The sequence below is a fragment of the Pseudophryne corroboree genome, chromosome 1 (assembly GCF_028390025.1).
Source record: "Pseudophryne corroboree isolate aPseCor3 chromosome 1, aPseCor3.hap2, whole genome shotgun sequence".
In the NCBI taxonomy this organism is placed as follows: Eukaryota; Metazoa; Chordata; class Amphibia; order Anura; family Myobatrachidae; genus Pseudophryne; species Pseudophryne corroboree.
In genome coordinates, this window is record NC_086444.1 from 779,390,926 (window position 1) to 779,403,252 (window position 12,327).

Below are 12,327 nucleotides of genomic sequence, written 5' to 3' on the forward strand. Positions count from 1 at the left end.
TGAGGGGTGCAAGGGGTGAAGTGTGTGTGGGGGGGAGGGGAATGCATATGCACATAGGCCCACCACTCTCTAGTTCCGCCAGTGGGTCAGGGATATGTTTTGGAAGTGTAAACAGTGATAGAGTGCAGTGGCAGCTAGGACTCAGGGTTATGCCGTAGCGGACAGTCAGTACAGACCAGTGGTCGCACCGTTATGTTTTATTTTATTTATCTGGGGTGTATTATATCTACTTTATTATTAGGAACTAGGGAGAAATTAAATTAAGCCATGTGATTTTACTGAGAGAAATTAAAGTAGTGCTAGAAATGTCCCTGGGCGGTGATAGACACACCAAATGGTGGTGGTAGACACGCCCCTCCTAAAATTAGCTGAACACGCCTATGAGCATATCACAGTGCTGCCCTGTGATTACACCAGCTGAAGCTGGACTTATTATCACAGGCACACTGGTATTTTTTTACATTTAAATAAAAAAAGTGAATTAAAGGGTTTGGAGCAGTTTTTCGTGATAACTGCTCCAAAAGTCCTTTAAAACATTTGAGTGAAACAAAATAATGTGAAAAGGGTGTGTAAAAATCATGTTAATAAATATTGCCTTTTAAGTGTTAAGATACTGTAAAGATACTGTAATTAACATTCTTCTTCTTTTTCTTCTTCTAGGACTTGCACAAATCAGTCCAAGTATGTCAATCATTTACAGATGCTGGGAGTGGCCATACTGTTTGACAAGATTTTTTAGTTGTATGTACAAATTGCAGCAATAGCTACAGTGGAGGAGAAACTGCTGACTGACTGAATCGATATGGACACTTCTGGAAAAGTAAGAAATGCATTTTTTGGGGGATTTCATTAAAAATTAATTGTAGACATTTAGAAGGTAGTATTAGCAAATAAAAAAAAATGTTTTCTAGAGAAGTGACTGTGAGGGAAACATCATCAGGATAAATACTGATAGATCAGTGGGAATTAGAAGCTGATGGTGACTATGTTCAGCGTAAACGTATATTTTGGAGGTGATTAAGCATATCTCCCAACTGTCCTGATTTTCGCGTGGGTCTCATTCTTTGCATTGTAACATGGTTTGTATTGCTGCGTACACACTGGCAAATATATCAGCCGTTCTATTGAGTGTGTACAAGCAATATGTCTGTGTACGCTGTCGTTCACAGACATATTGCGTCGGCACTGGAGCACAGCCGACGGACAATATATCTAACGAAATATTGGCGCATTGCGGTCTGTGTACGGGTGGTCAGACGACTGCCCATACACATGCTGCAGCAGCCGGCAGTGATTGACGGCTGAACTGGGTGGGCACGTGTAAATGCCCGTCCAGTTCATGACTTCAGTCCTGACGGGTGTAGTATGGTATGCCGGCGGCCGGGTTCCCGGCGACCAGCATACCGGCGCCGGGAGCCCGACCGCCGGCATACCGACAGCATGGCAAACGCAAAGGAGCCCCTTGCGGGCTCGCTACGCTAACCACGCTGCGGGCACGGTGACGCGCTACGCGCGCCACGCTAGTTATTCTCCCTTCAGGGGGGTCGTGGACCCCCACGAGGGAGAATATCTGTCAGTATGCCGGGTGTCAGGATTCCGGCGCCGGTATACTGTGCGCCGGGATCCCGACATTCGGCATACTGAAGACCACCTGTCCTGACAGATCAGGCAGTGTGTATGCTCAAAACACTGCCCGGTCCATCCATAGATATATCTGCAGATCAATTGATCTGCAGATATATCTATTAGTGTGTACCCAGCATTAGGTAAAAAGTTACTTACGCTTGTAAGTTTTGCTCCCAACTGAGAATCGGACACTTTATGTTTAGCAAGCTTTTGTCATTATCTATATACATTATCTATATATTGCTAACAATTTTGCACAATGCTTTAGAAGCATATTAATTTTCAGTTCCGATGGTTTCTGAGTAACAATAACATGATAATATATTCCTTTGTGCACTAGTAATAATGTATCCAAGATATGATAAGTATTTTTGTTTTATATGTCAGTAAATGTTGTCCCATACAGTATATTAACAGGCTGTGATAGTAGAACAGATCGCTAGGTAATCTTGTTTTTAATAGTAGATGTACTAGTGATCAATGTTTTTAAATATAAGATTAATTCATATAATAATGGCTATGTAGATCTTCTACATACTGTATACTACAAAGGGCATAATTAAGAAAGCATGGTGGATAAGATATGAATCTGTACTTTGCATTACAGTATTTGAGTGTTAGAATTAGAGATGAGCGGGTTCGGGTTTTACTAAATTTTACTCGGATTTCCTCGGTTCTCAAAACGGCATCTTATTGGCTATCCAAAACACGAGACATGCGTGAATCAATAAGATGCCTTTTTGAGAACTGAGTAAATCCGAGGAAAACCGAACCCGCTCATCTCTAGTTAGAATAAAGATTTTATGCATAGAGTACCAGCTTCCTAACTGCCATGTTACAGGCCCTGTTTGATAAATGACAGCTAGGAGCTGATTGGTTGGTAATTTATACAGTATCTCTCCACATTAACACTCTCTAAGGCTTAGTAAATCTCAACACAGTGTGTGCAAAGAGCTACTGTACTCAAACTATACAAAAAAACGACTTCTCTTAATAACCCAAATACAAATTCTCACTCTCAGAAAACAGTTTTAGGAATAAATATGGCATGAGCAAAAGGTCAACATAAGGTACAAACACACAAAGTAAATAATACTAATTACATAAAATATTATGTGGGAAAAATAAATTACAAAAACCTTAAACAAACTAAAGTATTGGTAACCCGGAACAAATAGCAGCAATACAAAAATACACAGTATATGAGGGCTAAAATTTGAGATGAACAAAATGTATAAACATGTTTCACAAAAAAAGTCATCTTATTCCACATCAAAGTCCCATGTCCATATCGGAGCTGCTATCTAAAAGATAGCAGGCTGATATGTGCTGGCAATGTATGAAAGGTCAGCATCGCTGACCGTTCCGACATCTGCAGCTGTCGATTTCGACAGCTGCACGTGGCGATACCCATTCACCACAGCAGAGACAGAGCTGTCCCTGGCTGTGGCAGGTGCAGGCTCCGGAGTGCGCAAGGGATCTCATGTGAATAGCGAGATCCCGCGCAGGCATACTAGAGCCGGCCGGGACAAGGAGACATAGCGCTTCAGGCCTGAGCTCCCCCGCTTTGGCAGACACGATATTAGTACTGTACATCTTGTTGATGTCCCTTCCTGCTTTGCCTCGGTAATGAGGCAAAGCAGGAAGTGTTATAGCGGCATGATCCGTGTCACTATAATACATTTACCCCACAATTCCTTATGGAGGTCCCTTGTGAGTTCCTGAACTGCAGTATACTCTGGCTGTACCTCCATACTGAGTAGTTTCAAACACACTCACTCAATAGGATCCATCATGTCACATCGTGCTTCTGACATGCACCTCTACAAAGTGATGTTTCCACCTTTACTCATCTGTATCTAAAAAAAAAAAGGAAATAAATTTAAAAAAATCTAATAAAGTGATGGAAAAGGTTTTAAAAAGTACAATACTGAACACCTTTCCATTACACTTATGAATGCCAAATTGATTTCTCACAAATATTTAAAATGCCCGCTCTAATATGTATTGCAGACGCCAGGCGCATCTTATTACCATATACGATAAAAGTGCGCTGTATATCGCAAAACACTGTATCCCATAAGAGAAAACAATACACCCACACATTATCTGAGTTCCAAAGCTCATTGATGTATATATTTGTTATTAAAAAGGATATGGATTCAATATATATTACAAAGTACAGTATACCTATAGTTACATGGTTACACTCACACTGTAAGCAGTTAAAACATACAGTTACATACAGTTACATGCAGTTACATGCCAGCGATACAATACCATTCCCTCAATGCTTATGTCTCTCTCTTTCTGTAAAATCATGCCGGGGCTCCATCTTACGCTGAGACCAAAACAGGAACTGAGCTGGCAATAACTCCATCATCGTCTCAGACCTTACAGCAACTCTGAGACCAAAAACAGGAACTACCTTCCTGTGTGATCAGTGTGTTATCTAGTTTCTGGGGGAGGGATTCACGATGAGTCACCAGTTCCTTTGTATGTGCTGAACAGGCTCAGCCCTGGGGACGTCCAAAGGGGCTGGCCTGAGCTTCCTGTCCACTGTCCTATTCGGAACATGCATTGTTCTAACAAAAGTGATTTTAGCTTTTATACATTTAATCATAATTCCGTGTTGCAATGTACTACAACTTAATAACAAGTATCAAATTAATCTACACATTAAGCTGGTTGTTTTAATAGTAAATATGACAGGTCTATCTTGCTTCGTTCAAATAATACACATTCATGACATTAATTCATTAGATAATTTTAAATCATCATGATGTCTGGCGCTTGATATTATTATAATTATGTTCTGTATGAAATAAGTGTCGAATCCATCTCTGTGGCATGTCCATGTAAATGCGTGTGTTACCATATATTGCTGTGCTCGCTGCGCATATTTGCAAGTATAGTGACTTAAATGTGTGTAGTTTGTATGTTCTCTTTATGTAATATTTTTTTGACTTCAACACACTATAACCACTAGGCCAGAAGTTCTCAAACTTTTTTGAATCACGGCGCCCTAGAGTATCGGAATTTGTTTAATGGAACCCCTAGCCCAAAAGTTTCTTACTGAGAAATTTAGAATTAAATATTAAATTAAGTAAATTGTGTTCATACAGATGGAGCCATGCTAGTCATGGCTCCGTCTGTGACTACGCGCCTATCGCCGAGAGCGTCCCTGGATGCCTGAGCACACACGCCAGCGCCAGAGACGTGCCCCATTTACTTGAATGGAGAGCGTCTCCGTTCGCGCACCCGGACAGAGACGCGCTGAATGGGAGCATCTCTGTGCATTCCCGGCGTGACTAGGTGGAAGGATCGCCTAGTCATGCCGGGAGTGGTCGTTTGTGATTGTGCTGCCTCAGATGAGCGCGGCTCCATCTGTATGTCATATAGAGATGTACGGTGGATACTTTTCGGGTTTTGTGTTTTGGTTTTGGATCTTGATCTGGATCTCCGATCATGTTTTGGATCTGGATTGGTTTTGCCAAAATCACCCTTTCAGGTTTTGGCTTTGTATCTGGATTTTTTTTTTAAACATAAAACCAGCTAAAATCACAGAATTTGGGAGTATTTTTAATCCTACAGTATTATTAACCTCGGTAACATTAATTTCCACTAATTTCCCCATCTATTCTGAACACCTCACACCTCACAATATAGGGGGTAATTCAGAGTTGATCACAGCCACGAATTTGTTAGCAGTTGGGCAAAACCATGTGCACTGCAGGTGGGCAGATATAACATGTGCAGAAAGAGTTAGATTTGGGTGGTGTGTTCAAACTGAAATATAAATTGCAGTGTAAAAATAAAGCAACCAGTATTTATCAAGCACAAAAACAAAATAAACCACCCAAATCTAACTCTCTCTGCAACTGTTATATTGCCCCACCTGCAGTGCACATGGTCTTGCCCAACTTGGCAAGTTGAGTTTGGATGGGTTCGGTAAAGTACTAACCAGGACTGTGCAGTGATTTTTTTGTTATTGAGCCCCTGCCCTAGTGGAGCTTTCCACTCTACAGTCAAAAATAATTTCATACTATAAGTAGGACTGTGGGAGGAAGCAATGCTAACCTCTGTGCCCACAGCATTCCTCAGCCTGGCCAGATATCTTTCTGGCAATAAGCCACCATGAGACTCCATACTGGACCTTATTCAGTAACTGTTTGTTCCTCACAGGAGCTCCTGGCCAATCTAGTGCTGCAGTGCAATGGAAAGCTGATGCAATGGAAGATCACTGAAACTCTGTTCTTCTAACTCCGCAAGGTCTTGCGATTACCTTACGCAGCCCGTAGGAAAAGAATCCTGTACAACAAATGCGCATCTTGTAAATAAATAATCTCAAAATGTGGAACATAAATTAAAAAAAATCAAAATTAAGGTTGACTAATTGGAGCCATTCATTTGAGTGAGTCCCTAACATGTAATAATTGAGAAGATCCTCTCTCTAATGCTCTGGCAGAAAATCTCTCTTTTACCTCTCCAGCAGTTGCGCTGGATTATGATTCTGTCTCTTTTGAGTCTGACTGACTTTGGCCACAAATGTGGTCTCATTGGAAAACACTTCGTCAAAATTGCAATTTCCATTTCCACCTTTGCGGCTATATGTTTTCACAAATCTGTTTGTGATGTTGAAACTTGTTTCATATTCTGCTCTAGGCTTTAATTTAAACCTAGGATCAAGTACAGCTGCACCCCTGGAATTATACGGCAGCACCCCTGGATTTATACAGCATAGGCAGCACCCCTGGAGAATTACACAGCACAGCATACAGTCAACAGCACCCCTGGACTTAAATGGCAGTGAGGCAGCACCCCATGACTGATAGGGCAGAGGGGCGGCACCCCATATAGGGCAGCACCCCTGGAATGAGGTGGCACAAAAAAGAGGTGCAAGATGAAATTGTCCTTGGGCCCTCTCACCCACCCTTATGTTGTATAAACAGGACATGCACACTTTAAAAAAACCAATCATTTCAGTGACAGGGTCTGCCACATGACTATGGCTGAAATGATTGGTTTGTTTGGCCCCCACCAAAAAATAAGCAATTAATCTCTCCTTGCGCAAACTGGCTCTACAGAGGCAAAATGTTGCCCTCATCCTTAGATCCCCCCTTCAGTGTTTACATCCTCATCCTCACAGAGAAATAATATTCAAACAAACCACATCATTTAGGTGTCAGTGGACTGCTTACACTATTACCCAAAGTTTCAGAACTTGACAATGACTTATGATGAATGTGCTGCAGGTGACATATAAGGGAGGATGTTCCAAGGTGGTTAACGTCCTTACCCCTACATATTATGGATTGACAAAGGCAACAGATGGCTTAACACCTGTTGTCCAGATTTGTGGAGAAATAATTCAACATGAAGAGGTGGCTTGTTTGGTATTTTGCCCAGGCATGCCAATGGGCTTTTTCATCCCATGGACAACAACTGTCACCATTGGTGCCTTATTCAAACAACCCACATCATCATCAGAATTCTCATTGTCAACTTCCTCCTCAGCGCCAGTTACACCAATACCCTCCTCATCCTGGTGTACTTCTACAGTGACATCCTCAATCTCAATATCAGCAACTGGACTGGTGGTGCCCATCCCAACACTTGCAGAGGGCATGCAAATGGTGGTTGGAGCCTCCTCTTCCCGTACAGTGTTTTGAAGGTCAGGCCTAGACATCGCAACTGCGGACACACTTGGACTCTCCTTGGGGATTTGTGATATCTCTGAATGCACAGTGGTTTTTTTCCTGTGCTTTAACAAGCTTTATTTTTTAAATTTTTCGAGAGGGAGGAGGGCTTCCAACTTTAGAAGCTGAACCACCAGTCATGAACATAGGCCAAGGCCTTAGCCTTTCATTGACACTTCGTATGGTGAATGGCATATTGTCAATTTTAAATTTTAAATTTCTTATCATATATATATATATATATATATATATATATATATATATATATATTTTTTTTTTGGTTCTTAATTTTTACTTCTTGGATTTTACATGCCCTTTTTGACAATGGGCATTGGCCTTAGCAGACGGTGTTGATGGAATTGCATATTCAATGTCATGACTGGTGGCAGCAGTAGCTTCAGCACTAGTACTAGGAACTAGAAGTGGTTCCTGATCATTCACTATTCTTTCCTCCAAATTTTTGTTCTCCATTTCATAGGACAGCACCCCTTTATTAACACAGCACACAGAACAGTGCCCCTCTATATTCACAGCACACCTGTATTTTTACAGCATACAAAACAGGGCCAGTGTACATTTATTTTAACAATAGCACCCCTGTATTTTTGCAGCATACAGGACAGTGCCAGTGTACATTTATTTTAACAAAAGCACCCCTGTATTTTTACCGCATACAGGAAAGGGCCAGTGTACTTTTATTTTAACAACAGCACCCCTAAATGTTTATAGCATACAAGACAGAGCCAGTGTACATTTATTTTCACTGCACCCCTGAATTTTTACAGCATACAAGACAGGGCCAGTGTACATTTATTTTCACTGCACCCTTGAATTTTTACAACATACAAGACAGGGCCAGTGTACATTTATTTTCACTGCACCCCTGAACTTTTACAGCATACAAGATAGGACCAGTGTACGTTTAGTTTTACTGCACCCCTGAATTTTGACAGCATACAAGACAGGGCCAGTATACATTTATTTTCACTGCATCCCTGAATTTTTTCAGCATACAAGACAGGGCCAGTGTACATGTATTTTCACTGCACCCCTGATTTTTTACAGCATACAAGACAGGGCCAGTGTACATTTATTTTTACTGCACCCCTGATTTTTTACAGCATACAAGACAGGGCCAGTGTACATTTATTATCACAGCACCCCTGAATTTTTACAGCATACAAGACAGGGCCAGTGTACATGTATTTTCACTGCACCCCTGATTTTTTACAGCATACAAGACAGGGCCCGTGTAAATTTATTTTCACAGCACCGATGAATTTTTACAGCATACAAGACAAGGCCAGTGTACATTTATTTTCACAGCACCCCTGAATTTTTACAGCATACAAGACAGGACCAGCACCCCTGTATTTTCACAGCATACAGGAGGACAGTGCACATGTACAGCAAAGTGACAGCCAGGACAGCAACACCCATGTACAGCTGCAGCACACTTAACAACACATGAAACACCAGTGACAGCCCAGACAGCACCCCTAACATCACAGGGACACCACAGTGACAAGATAGCACCCCTAGAGAGCACACACTGACCCCGCCCAACGTCACCATCCTCAGAGAGAAACAGAGGTCTGTCTCCTTCACACGCCAAGTCCGGAGTGAAAATGGCGGCGATGCGCGGATCTTTATATGGAATTCAAAACCCATGAGAATCCGACAGCAGGATGATGACATTTTGCCTCCTTCTGGGATCCGATGCTGGCGGGAAGTCCTGAGCCCAACTCGGATCCAGGCTCGGATCGTATAGTTCGGGGAGGTTTAGTTCTCTGTCATCCTTAGGCTCAGTTATGTGGTGTGGGACAAGAATTGATTATTTTTATCCACATATTTTTTGATTGGCAGTCACATGCACTAGTTTTACCTATTATATTGACAATAAATAATTTGAATTGGTCCTGGACCACCAATCAAAGGCACCACTGCAAGTGTCCAGAAGGCACCCCAGGGTGCCACGGCACACAGTTTGAGAACCACTTCACTAGGGTCTAAAAGTTGCCATGCCATAGACCCCAATCTTGTTCATTATCTAGGCCCCTACAGGCCATGGAAGGAGCCCCAGATTATTACTAGCACTGGCTGAGTATTTGGAATAAGAGAACTTGTTGACAGTTTTTAGTTTATTTGTTTATGAGCTTTGTCTCACTTATCAAACCTCATCACCACTAGTAAAGATAAGGGGCCAAATGTAAAAGAGTGAGATTTTCAGAAAGTTAGAGATTTGGTAAAGTTTTGCATTTTTTTTTTAAGTGGCAATCATTTACACAGCAAAATCAACCTGGTATTGAGGTGTAAATGATTGCCACTTTATTAAAAACTGCAAAACCTTACCAAGTCTCTTACTTTATGAAACTCTCACTCTTTGACATTTGGCCCACATTACATTTGGCCCCTGGTGTAAACAGTGCCATAACAGGACTGTATTGCATCCTGCACTGAACACCCCCCAGACCAATAGCACCATGAAGAAGGCAAGGGATTACTGGGGGCCAAATATGGCAAAAAGGAGGCAGCACTGTCATGAGGATGCTATGGAGACTGCAGAGTGTCTGCCTGGGATGAATAAATAAGTTTCAGCCAGTGCTGTAGTAGAGATCCTGGCTCTATAAAGCCTCCACTTCATATTATACAACATTACAGTGCCCCCTGCTCATATTATGCCACACTATAGTGCCCCCAGTTCATATTGTGCCACATCACAATGTCTCCAGTTCATACTATGTAACATTATAATGCCTTCCAGTTTATTTTCTACCACATTACAATGAGTATGTCCAAGGGTGTAATTAGATACAGTATATTGTAGACCCTGAAGCCCCTATGTGCTGTACCACCCAATGGTGAATGATATATATAACATATGTAAGGTGGTCCCCATAACAGCTGTACTCCCTGCAGTGGCGGAACTAGCGAGCGGTGGGCCCATGTGCGACAAAATGGCTTGCCCCCCCCCCATCCAAGTCCACCCCCTCACCCCTGGAGAGGATCTGGTGAGGGGGACCTGCTCAGGGCCAGAGAAATGGATACCTGGCAATAGTGCCGTAACTAGACATTTTAGCACTGTGTGCAAGAAACAGCATTGGAGCCCCACCCCTGCATGCAAAACAGGGGCAGTGCGTGCCGTAGGCGCGCGCAAAAATACATAGTGGCGTGGCTTTGTGGGGAAGGGGTGTGGCCACAAAATAATACCAATTCATAAAACGGTGCACAGTAGTCTCCATTATTTAAATTACGCCGCACAGTAGCACCACTACACCAGGTAGAGACCCTTTTACACCTTACGGCGGACAGATTCCTCTTTTTACACATTACAGCAGACAGCGTCCCCTTTTTACACATTACGGCAGACAGCGTCCCCCTTTTTTTACACATAACGGCAGACAGCGTGCCCTTTTTACACATAACGGCAGACAGTGTGCCCTTGTTACACATAGCGGCAGACAGCGTGCCCTTGTTACACATAGCGGCAGACAGCGTACACTTTTTACAAATAACGTCAGACAGCGTGCCCTTGTTAAACATAGCGGCAGACAGCGTACACTTTTTACAAATAACGGCAGACAGCGTGCCCTTGTTAAACATAGTGGCAGACAGCGTACACTTTTTTCACATAACGGCAGACAGCGTGCCCTTGTTAAACATAGCGGCAGACAGCGTACACTTTTTTCACATAACGGCAGACAGCGTGCCCTTGTTAAACATAACGGCAGACAGCGTACACTTTTTTCACATAACGGCAGACAGCGTGCCCTTGTTAAACATAGCGGCAGACAGCGTACACTTTTTACAAATAACGGCAGACAGCGTGCCCTTGTTAAACATAGCGGCAGACAGCGTGCCCTTGTTACACATAGCGGCAGACAGCGTGCCCTTGTTACACATAGCGGCAGACAGCGTACACTTTTTTCACATAACGGCAGACAGCGTGCCCTTGTTAAACATAGCGGCAGACAGCGTACACTTTTTTCACATAACGGCAGACAGCGTGCCCTTGTTAAACATAGTGGCAGACAGCGTACACTTTTTTCACATAACGGCAGACAGCGTGCCCTTGTTAAACATAGCGGCAGACAGCGTACACTTTTTTCACATAACGGCAGACAGCGTGCCCTTGTTAAACATAACGGCAGACAGCGTACACTTTTTTCACATAACGGCAGACAGCGTGCCCTTGTTAAACATAACGGCAGACAGCGTACACTTTTTTCACATAACGGCAGACAGCGTGCCCTTGTTAAACATAACGGCAGACAGCGTGCCCTTTTTACACATAATGGCAGACAGCGTGCCCTTGTTACACATTACGGCAGACAGATTCCCCCTTTTTACACATTGCGGCAAACAGCGTGCCCTTGTTACACATAATGGCAGACAGCGTGCCCTTGTTACATATTGCGGCAGGCAGATTCCCCCTTTTTACACATTGCGGCAGGCAGATTCCCCGTTTTTACACATTGTGGCAGGCAGATTCCCTGTTTTTACACATTGCGGCACACAGTCCCCCTTTTTTGTAGGAAAGAAAGAAAAAGAAAGAAAGAAAGAAAGAAAGAAAGAAAGAAAGAAAGAAAAAGAAAGAAAGGACAGAAAGAAAGAAGAATTATACTTACCCTCTCCGGTGGCTCAGGCTCCTCAGTGCAGCGTCAGACGATTCCCGGGCAGTAGAGGAGGTGGAGGAGGGAGGTGGAGGAGGGAGCCGCAGCAGCGCTGTGTTATTGGTGGAGGTGCTGCTGTTGCTGCCCCTCTGCTTCACTATAGGCTGTTCTCGGAAGACAGCCTATAGTGAAGCAGAGGGGCAGCAGCAGCAGCGCCTCCACCAGTAGTAAAGCGCTGCTGCGGCTCCCTCCTCCACCTCCCTCCTCCTCCTTCCCCCGTACCGCTGCTCCTCTCATCTCCGGGCGGCTGTGCGCTGCTGGCAGCGGTTGCCAGCAGCGCACAGCGGCATGTAATGAGTCAGTTTGACTTATTACATGCTTGGGCCCCT

At 43.3% G+C, this 12,327-nt stretch overlaps 1 protein-coding gene across 1 annotated transcript in view; it reads left to right on the top strand.

Annotated features, from left to right (window-relative positions):
* Positions 1 to 695: 695 nt before the first annotated feature.
* Positions 696 to 12,327, top strand: part of LOC134910178 (alcohol dehydrogenase 1-like) — a 243,834-nt gene continuing 232,202 nt past the window's right edge. Inside the window, exon 1 of the mRNA XM_063917912.1 lies at positions 696 to 820. Within this exon, the coding sequence (XP_063773982.1) occupies positions 803 to 820 (18 nt within the window). The 5' untranslated portion in view covers positions 696 to 802. The remainder of the gene's footprint in view (positions 821 to 12,327) is intronic.